This window comes from Babylonia areolata, chromosome 29 (genome assembly GCF_041734735.1).
Source record: "Babylonia areolata isolate BAREFJ2019XMU chromosome 29, ASM4173473v1, whole genome shotgun sequence".
NCBI classification, from domain to species: Eukaryota; Metazoa; Mollusca; class Gastropoda; order Neogastropoda; family Buccinidae; genus Babylonia; species Babylonia areolata.
In genome coordinates, this window is record NC_134904.1 from 10191016 (window position 1) to 10201759 (window position 10744).

The 10744-nt window shown below is 47.5% G+C and overlaps 1 protein-coding gene and 1 long non-coding RNA gene across 2 annotated transcripts in view; one reads left to right on the forward strand and one right to left on the reverse strand.

The window, feature by feature from the left end:
• LOC143302231 (uncharacterized) overlaps positions 1-3135 on the forward strand; it is a 4966-nt gene extending 1831 nt beyond the window's left edge. Inside the window, exons 3-4 of the long non-coding RNA XR_013057916.1 lie at positions 2006-2128; positions 2999-3135. This is a non-coding gene — a long non-coding RNA (uncharacterized LOC143302231). The remainder of the gene's footprint in view (positions 1-2005; positions 2129-2998) is intronic.
• A 2897-nt stretch (positions 3136-6032) lies between these two features.
• LOC143275064 (uncharacterized) lies at positions 6033-9569 on the reverse strand. Its single transcript, XM_076579127.1, has one exon. It carries the CDS (start codon positions 9567-9569, stop codon positions 6033-6035), a length of 3537 nt encoding a protein of 1178 aa, XP_076435242.1.
• Positions 9570-10744: the final 1175 nt, after the last annotated feature.

Sequence of the window (10744 nt, forward strand, 5' to 3'; positions counted from 1 at the left end):
TGTCAGATCTTTTGGCAGCATTTGATGTGCTAAATCATGGCATTCTGCTAGACAGGCTGCACAAAAGTTTTATAACCTTTGTTGTGGAACACAAACTTTGACTGTAAACAGTAAATCGTCCAAGTGAATCAAACTTAATAATGGTGTGCCACAAGGTTTTATCTTGGGACCTTTTCTCTTTACAGCATACATAAAAAACAACAACAACACACTGAGTGTTCACTCAGAGACAGAACACACCGTGTCTCAGTGAAAACTTTCACTGTCAGAACACACCATGTCTCAGTGAACACTGTCACTGTCAGACAGAACACACTGTGCCTCAGTGAACACTGTCACTGTCAGACAGAACACACCGTGTCTCAGTTAACACTGTCACTGTCAGACAGAACACACTGTGTCTCAGTGAACACTGTCACTGTCAGACAGAACACACCGTGTCTCAGTGAACACTGTCACTGTCAGACAGAACACACCGTGTCTCAGTGAACACTGTCACTGTCAGACAGAACACACCGTGTCTCAGTGAACACTGTCACTACCAGACAGAACACATCATGTCTCACAGAATACTGTCACTATCAGACAGAACACACTGTGTCTCAGTGAACACTGTCACTGTCAGACAGAACACACCATGTCTCAGTGAACACTGTCACTGTCAGAACACACCGTGTCTCAGTGAACACTGTCACTGTCAGTCCTATAGGACTACACAGCAAACCTTCTGCAATAACAAATAACATACTGGAATTGTTACAAACACATTCAAAAGAGCTTTTGGTGAAGTCTGGCAAAAAAAACATTTGAGATTCTGACATTCGAATAGTACGTGGTTGCTAGAAACATATGCTTCAGATATGCATCTGACATCTTTGCTGAACTTAGTTATAAAAGCATTCAGATTTATCCTGTTTGATAATGTATAAATGTGCCTTAAATTACTGTGTGTATTTGACTGATTGATAGTTCCCGGTTGTTGAACATTAATTACATTATGGTTTAAAGCTTTGCCGTTTTCCTGGTATAATTCCCTGACTTTGCTCCACGATGTTTTTTCTAGTATTTGATAACCCTCTTGTACAGACAGAGGCACATAAAGTTCTATGGTTCCCTGTTCGTTTTTTGCATCTTTTTTTGTAGCCCTCTCATCCCATTCATTGTAGATAATACCAAGATGTGAAGGAATCCAGCAAAACGTAATATGTGTTCCTTTCAAACTTAAAAGATGTAAAATGTGGCCGATTTCTATTATGATCGTGGATTTGTTCTTACAATTTGATGAAATTTAAAACATATAATACAGATTTGGAATTAACGCAGAACAAGACTTGTAGAAGGCAAACTGGAAGATCAAGAATATGATTTAGATCCATAAGAACAGCCATAAGTTCAGCAGTGTATATTGAACGATTTTTACCAAGATAGTATAATTTTTCCGTTTTGATGTGTGTGTGTGTGTGTGTGTGTGTGTGTGGTGTGTGTGATGTGTACGTGTGTGATGTGTGTGGGTATGTGTGTGTGGTGTGACATGTGGTATGTGTGATGTGTCTGTGTGTGATGTGTATGTATGTATAATGTGAGTGGTGTGTGAAGTGAGTGGTGTGTGTGATGTGTAATTTGTGGTGCGTGTGTGATGTCAGTGGTATGTGACGTGTGGGTGTTGGTGTGTGGGTGTGTGATGTGCTTTTCATGGAGTCCACCTTCATTGCCCACGGTGGTACCCTCGCCCCAGCCGGACTCAACATCAAAGAGTGACGGCTGTGGTTTTTCAGGCATAGATTGGACATACGACTCATGAGCTTGATAATGACGTCTCGCCTGGTGACGTCATTTTTATTTCGCATCATAAAAAAGAAACATTTGCCCGAAGAAAAGTCTGTAGCTCAACACGTCGCCCCTCTCCTATCACATGTATGTTGACTTTTACCACGATTCTTTTAGTCTGCCTCTTTCTGATCACTGTGTTCTGTTTGTTCTTGTGTGAACCACTCTCTGATCAAAGGGCCTCCTGCTTGAAAATTGGTGAACCCTGCCAACAAGACTCCGAGTGCTGCGGTCACTTTTGTGAGCCAGACTGGAAGAAATGGACACCTGCAAAGAAACTTAATTTTGAAAGGGTGTGCAAGTAAGTGTGAGAGATATATGTATGTGTGCGTGTGGTGTGCCGGTGTGTGTGTGTGTGTGTGATTATCAGTCATATCAGACTATAACCATCAGAATAGCAGAGGAGGTAAATGCTGTCCACACTATCTGGGCTAGAATTTGATTATTGTGGAGAGTATCTATTTGATTATTGTGGAGAGTATCTTGCCCAAGTTACATCCCCAACTCTCTCGGCCAAGAGGATTTTAGGACAGTTGGCGTTGAGATGATTAGATAAGGCACACAAGCTCCAAAGGCTGCAGCACTAAGAGCCAGTGCAAATTTGCCTCCTAGTTTGAGTCATAGTCCATCACAAAAGACTGACCTGTGAATGATTTCCCATTGCAATGGAGAAACCATTGATAATACAGCTCCTACTTTGCTGTTGGCCGAACTGTAAACTGTGATATAAGCTGAGTGTTGGTCCAGATATATCTATCTATATATATGCACAGACACACACACACACACACACATATATATATATATATATATATATATGTGTGTGTGTGTGTGTGTGTAAATATATGTAATGAATGAAAATAGCTCAAAGAAAATAATAAGTATTCGTGTTTGTAGAATATAGAGATGGGGAGGGAGAGAGTTCTCACTCATTCAGTAAATTGCTTTCTTTCTCGTAATTCACACAAATCCGCTATGATTATATTATCTATGCAGTGCACTGGTGAGCAAATTTGTGAAACAATGAATTATCAGACATCAACACCACTATATCATCTGTTAATTCTATCACGTATCGCTTTCACTGTTCCCGATTATTTCAGTTTGTACACAGTTTTACTCTGTGTGGTGACGTGAAGAATATGCATTGTTTGTTTCTGGTTCAATTGAGGACTCCATGGAAACTCACATCACCACAGCCACGGAAACACTGACCAATGAGGTCTACACAGACCAGTTTTTCTCAAATGAAGATTCTGTTCACGAAAGATAGCTGATGAATAAAAATTGCCTTCCCTTAACTGAATTAGTATTACACTTGTGCGTTTCTCTATTTTTCAGAGACCACTGAAAGAATGTGTGTGTGTGTGTGTGTGTGTGTGTTTGTGTGTGTGTGTGTGTTGTACATACATTCAGAAAGTTACATGCATACAAAATCACACATACACACGCGCACGCGTGCGCGATCGGTCCTCTCTGTGTATGTCTGTGTCTGTGTGTGTAGTAAACTTTAACATTGTCACTTTCTCTGGAAAATCGTTGTCATTCATCACCAAATTTGGCATGAAAATAGGAAAAATTCAGTTCTTTCCTATCCTTTTTTTTTATAACAACGACAAACATACACACACACACAACCACACAACAACACAGACAGCCAAACACACGCACACAGTGGCAAATACGCACGCACACACTCGCAAACACACATACACAAAGGCGCGCTTCCGTGCACAAACATACACGCTCACACACACAACAACAGTGGGCAAAGGGGAGGGTTAATTTCAGAACAACCCAGAAGTACCCCACTCCTCCCCACCCCGCCCCTGAACAAAGTACTGGGGGATGGGGGTCTGTTTATATGTCTGTATGTTTATGTGTCTGTGTGACTAGATATACGATATATGTGTGTGTGTGTGTGTGTGAATATGGTGTGTTTGCGTGTGCGCAAACACGTGTATGGGTGTGTATATGTGTCACGCTCTATAAGAGAGCAGACTAGAAACCCCCACCCAGCCCAGCACTAACACCCAGACAACACAAACACAGACTACAACAATTCAGGGTTCATACATTTGTTTAATCACACACCTAGCTTGCCCACAAACAATAACCACAACCCCAGCTGCAACAACACTTAAATAACAGAATGGATAAATAATAACACACACAAACCCCCCCCCCCCACAGAAAACCAGAGCTTCAAGATATGGAAACAAGCACAACGTTAATGATGAAGTGACGAAGTAGTGACGACGACGACGAACAGTAAGTGGCAACGACGAAGAACAGCGACGACGAACACGAAGAACAGCGATGACGAACACGAAGAACAGTGACGACGAAGACGAACAGTGATGATGAAGACGAACAGTGAGTGACGACGACGACGAAGAGACGAACACCCAGACAGCTGAGCGCCAGGCCAGAGAACGCTGGCGACGGAAGCCAGCGGCAGGCGGCAGCAGCCAACGGAGGCCTGGACTAAGGAAGCCAAAGGCAGGTAGAGGGGTTCCCGGGGAGACAGTGGAGGGTCAGTGGAAGGGTGGGGAAGTCAGAGGATGAACACGAAAGTGGGAATGCTGAAAACACTTCCAGATGAGGTACCACTACCCCAAGGCTGGAAGTTCACACAGAACACAGAGACCACGACCACTCGGAGGAAACTGATCCCCACTACAAGCGTCAAGACGGGCAAACAGCCCTGAAGAGAGCCAAAGACTGGCACGGCTGCCTCTTATGACAGTCGCGGGCGAAAAGCCCAGAATCTTGTCATTTGTTAACAAGGAAGAGGCTGATCTCAGTTCAGTGACAGCCTGAACTGAGACTGAGACAGACAGAATCTCGTGCAAACAGCACAACCCACACTGCTCTCTAGCTAGAATGGGGTGGGTGAACGAGGGGGTTGAGCACTCATATCTTATTTGTCATGAGATGTGACAACAGCCCCCCCTCACAAGTTCAAACGAAGATTGAAACTTAATTATAAACATGTCACACAGAATGACAAACACAATAACACATTCCCACTGCCATATCATCCACAATGTCCTCTCAAACAGAGACGTATGCCAAGACACTGCCCTCCTGAAACTAAATGTAAGGAAAAGGCAAAACAATTAAATGAAAAAAAACAACAACATCAACATCAAAACTATGAGGTCTGGAATAACAGGATGAATTGCAAATTATAGAATTGCCAGCCTTACTAACTAATAAGTAGTATTAAAAGATCGATACACATGGCCAGTATACAGCTGCCTCATTCAGGTGTTAACACTCAAACTGGGCCGTGTTCAGATCATATTTCATCCAACTCTGGCAGACGACTAAGGAAGTCAGCACCAACGTTTTCTTTGCCAGGAATGGCTTGCACCCTGAACGAGAAAGGCTGCAACTGTAGAGCCCAGCGCGTCAGTCTGCCGCTGACCGTTTTGGCCCTGTCTAGATATTGCAGCGGTGCATGGTCCACCTGGACGACAAACTCCTTCCCGTAGAGGTAGGGTTCAAACCTCTGAATACCCCACACAAGAGCCAGGCATTCCTTTTCTATTGTCGGCTGGGCTCAATTTCTTACTGGCACACGCCACTGGTTGAGCACCCATACCTTGATCTTGGAGCAGAAGAGCTCCCAACCCCACGTTCGAAGCGTCAGTCCGCAGTATGAAAGGCTTGGACAGATCGGGGAGACAGCAAACTGGCCTACTGCAGAGGATTTGTTTGAGCTGCAGAAAAGCTCTCTCGCAGTACTCATCCCAGATAACTTTGTTTGGCTCCTTGCTCTTGGTTTTCTCAGTCAAGGGAAGAGCGATTTCCGCAAACTGAGGAACGAACCTCCTGTAGAACCCCACGAGGCCCAGAAACCCTCGGAGCTGTCGTTTCGTACAGTGACGAGGTGATTCTCGGATCTTCTCCATTTTTTCTGCATCTGGCCAAATTTTCCCAGCACCCACATGGTGACCCAGATAGTCTAACTCCCTGTGGCCGAGAAAACATTTGGAGGGCCGTGCTGTCAGCTTGCAATCACGCAACCGGGAAAACACGCTGCGTAAGAGCCTTAGATGCCGTGTTTCATCGGCGGAGGAGATAAGAACATCGTCCATGAAGTTGTCCACGTCCGGGCTGTTGAGAGGCAGTACTAAGTTCCGCATCATGCGGGAAAATACTGCGCCAGCAGTTTTGAGACCGAACGGCATTACACATCACTGGAAGTGTCCCTGAGGAGTGGTGAAAGCTGTTTTAGGGCGATCAGCTTCCGCCATGGGGATCTGCCAGTACCCCTTTGAAAGGTCTAGCTTCGAGAACACCTTTTTCCCTGATAACCGGGAGAACAGTGCCTCTACATCTGGCATTGGTTCAGCATCAAACACGGTTATCTTATTGATGCGACGGAAATCGACGCAAAACCGTACCTTCCCATCTTTCTTCTTTACGAGGACGATAGGAGAGGAGTATGGGGACGAGGATGGCTCTATCACGCCCATCTTCAACATTTGTTGGACCTCCTCTTGAATCGTCTCACGTTGGGAGTAGGGCAGTGGATACTGCTTAGCCCTAATAGGGGTGTCGGAGGTGAGATTGAGCGTGCATGTCTCGAGGTTCGTACAGGCAGGCAAGTCAGTGAGAACGTCCCTAAACCCTCGAGTCATTTCACGAATGGCCTCTTTCAATGAGGAGTTATCAGCGGCCAGCACAACATCCTCCGGACCTTCAGTTGCCTCCAGGGGCATGAGTGGAATGTCGCGTTCCACTGTCCTCGTTCCTTCCCAGACCTCTGGGTCTTCAATCACAGCCAGAGCCACAGTCCCTCGAGGAGTGCGCTCAATGTATTCTTTCAGCAGATTGGCGTGGTACAGCTTTTCTTTCTCGCCAATCTGAACGCAATAATCTGCGATGCCCATACGGCGCAGAACAGTGTATGGACCCTGCCATTCAAGTTCCAGTTTGTTCTGTTTGGTGGGGCGAAGGAGAAGTACTTTGCTCCCCTCAGCGAACTGTCTTTGCTTTGCTTTGGCGTCAAAATAACCCTTGTACCGCCTTGAGGCCCTTTCGAGGTTTTGCTGAGCAATGGTACAGGACTCTGCGATTCTGTTTCGCAGTTCTACCACGTATTCAGCAGCAGTCTGAATTTCTGGCCTCTCAGGGTGGAGCCAGTGTTCTCTGAGGATCTGCATGGGACCCCGTACTGTTCTCCCATAGAGCAGCTCGAAAGGCGAGTAGCCAGTGCTCTCCTGGGGAACTTCTCTGTAGGCAAATAACAGAGTGGGAATCCAGCGGTCCCAGGCTCGAGGTTTCTCGTGCGATAGTCTCCGCAGCATTGCCTTCAAAGTAGCGTTAAAACGCTCCACCAACCCGTTGCACTGAGCGTGGTAGGGGGTTGTGGTCAAGCCCCGCACAGACAGAAGGCGATAGACTTCCTGCATGACACTGCCTGTGAACTGAGAACCACGATCAGTCAAGACCTCAGCAGGAACACCTGTACGTGTCCACATGGTGAACAACGCCTCAGCCACAGTTTCAGCCGAAACGTGTTTGAGAGCGACAGCTTCTGGGTACCTGGTCGCATAGTCGACCATTGTTAAAATGTACCTGTTGCCAGACTCAGATGAAGGGGATATAGGTCCTACAATGTCGACAGCTACTCGACTGAAGGGCTCTGAAATGAGGGGCATCTTGACGAGTGGCACTTTCAGGACTCGACCCTTAGCTACCGTCTTCTGGCATCTGTCACAAGAACGGACGAAACGCCGAATGTCAGCACACATGCCAGGCCAGTAGAAATGTGGGAAAACTCTTCCCTGCGTGCGCTTAACCCCAAGATGACCAGACATGGGGGCTTCATGGACAAGAAGCAACACTGTGGAACGCAGTTCCTTAGGAACACAGATTTGGGTTGCTTCCCCCCGATGGTCCTTGAAACGCCGCATTAGTATTCCCTGCTTCCTGAAGTACATGACCTCTCCAGATCGTGTCTTTTTGACGGCTTTAGACACAGCCAGCTCCCGAGCTTGACACAGGTCAGGATCGCTATCCTGCTGATGCTCTAGGTCCTGTCTAGACACATGGATCTGGATGTCCTTGACAGGCAAGGGAGATAACCCTTTAGCCCTGGCAGCTGCTTGGGCCTGCGTCTCAACAGCACCCACAAGACTGGCGTCCGAGTAAACGGGCACGGGCACTGAAGTGCCATCCTCGCGCCAGGCAGTATTGCCAATAAGGACCTCTTCCACAGGAGCCTCCATTACTGCCACGTCTAGCCTGCCTTCCACGAAAGGAGACTGGAAATCTACCCTGGCGATGGGTAGGACAGAGGTGCATCTTGATTCGGCCAGCACCACACGGACAGTCGCTCCAGTGAAAGAATCTGGACTGACCAGATGGCGTGCAACGACAACCATGTGAGCTCCGGTGTCTCGCAAAGCCGGGACTGAAACCCCGTTGACGACAGCCTCACATCGTGGTGAGTACTGCTTTGCCGCACAGGAAACGCAAAGAGATGGAGGTGGGGAATGGGAACCCTGCTGCAGAAAGCTCGGCTGTGCCACAAGAGAAACCTTCTTCCGCTGGCGGCACTCTTTGGCCACATGTCCAAGTTTCCCGCAGAGGAAACAGGTAACTCCTCTAGTGCCCTCGACACTCCTTGAGCTGTCGCTAAGAGCAGAACTACCTTGTCCCAGAGATGCACCCTTTTGTTCTGCTTGAGGTTTGGAACCAAGACCCTGATCCCTGGATTTCCTGGAGGCTCGTGCCTCACTCTCAGCCATCCGTCCCGCTCTCCTGGCACTGACAACCTTCGAGGTAATGCGTGCGACATCCTCCACCCTGTCTGGTTCTTCGCGCTTAACCTCACTGACGAGGTCAGGGTTAAGGGTAGCTAGGAACTGTTCTTGAAGGAACAAGTCCCTTAGGTCCTCAGCACTGTCGTAATCGCGACCAGCAGCTGTGCACCAGCGAAACAGACAGACCTTAAGTCTTTCCAGAAATTGGATAAAGGTCTCTTCTGTAAGCTTCCTCATCGTTCGGAAACGCTTACAATACGCATGGGCATCTAGCCGAAACTCGCGGAGTAAAGCAGCTTTCAATGACTCGTAGTCATGAAGTCTCTCCGGAGGCACTCGCAGACAAGCGTCCCTACCTCGACCTTGTAACAATGTTACTAAGCGAGCTGCCCATGAACTCGGCTTCCACTTATTGAGAAGCGCTACCCTCTCAAAATGGGTCAGGAAATCGTCGAAGTCGTCCTTCCCATCGTATGGAGCAAGGGAAAATGGTTGGCGTATTTGAGCCTCGACCTCTTCTTGCTTTAACTCCATTTTCCTTTCAAAACGCTGCCTATCCTCCTCATCCCTCTTCTCCCTATACCGTCTTTCCTCTTCCCTATATTCATCCTCCCTGTGATCCCTCCAGCACCTGTAACGGCGCTCTTCTTCCATATTTGCGCGATCTTCCTCCTTAGCAACAGCGTCAACCACAAACCGCGCAAGGGCCTCACCAGTCAAACCCATGTCAGCACCCATGGCTTTGAATTTTGTGTAAGGATCCTGGTGAGATAGAGGAACAGTGTCCCCTTTCCTTCCATCATCAGATAGACTACCTGGGTCATCCTCTTTCAGTTGACCCCGTATCCATCCAGACAAACCTGACTTATCTATCTGAGAAGGAGTAGAGGTACTCGACTTATCCATCTGGGACTTTGACCCGGGAGTGACGGCCGCAGCCGTTTGTCGCTGAGTGGGCATTTTTTTCCCCCCCTTTTTTTCTGTTTTTTTTTTCCTCGCAGAATGCGAGAAAGGCAAACCAAACTCGGCAAAAATCAACAGCCGAAATCAAGTGCCTGAACAACAGCTAACTTTTTGAGCAGGTAAGGTGTCTATCATAACCTCACCCAAACATTCTTCCAGTGACACAGCATAATTTTAATCAGATATCATACAGGATATGTACACATGTAACAGACAAAACGATTACACCCACCCCCCTCCCACTCTAACCTAACGTACCCCGCATCTCCACCAAATTGTCACGCTCTATAAGAGAGCGGACTAGAAACCCCCACCCAGCCCAGCACTAACACCCAGACAACACAAACACAGACTACAACAATTCAGGGTTCATACATTTGTTTAATCACACACCTAGCTTGCCCACAAACAATAACCACAACCCCAGCTGCAACAACACTTAAATAACAGAATGGATAAATAATAACACACACAAAAACCCCCCACAGAAAACCAGAGCTTCAAGATATGGAAACAAGCACAACGTTAATGATGAAGTGACGAAGTAGTGACGACGACGACGAACAGTAAGTGGCAACGACGAAGAACAGCGACGACGAACACGAAGAACAGCGATGACGAACACGAAGAACAGTGACGACGAAGACGAACATTGATGATGAAGACGAACAGTGACGACTAAGACGAACAGTGAGTGACGACGACGACGAAGAGCAGTGACGACGAAGACGAACAGTGATGATGAAGACGAACAGTGACGACTAAGACGAACAGTGAGTGACGACGACGACGAAGAGCAGTGACGACGAAGACGAAGAGACGAACACCCAGACAGCTGAGCGCCAGGCCAGAGAACGCTGGCGACGGAAGCCAGCGGCAGGCGGCAGCAGCCAACGGAGGCCTGGACTAAGGAAGCCAAAGGCAGGCAGAGGGGTTCCCGGGGAGACAGTGGAGGGTCAGTGGAAGGGTGGGGAAGTCAGAGGATGAACACGAAAGTGGGAACGCTGAAAACACTTCCAGATGAGGTACCACTACCCCAAGGCTGGAAGTTCACACAGAACACAGAGACCACGACCACTCGGAGGAAACTGATCCCCACTACAAGCGTCAAGACGGGCAAACAGCCCTGAAGAGAGCCAAAGACTGGCACGGCTGCCTCTTATGACAGTCGC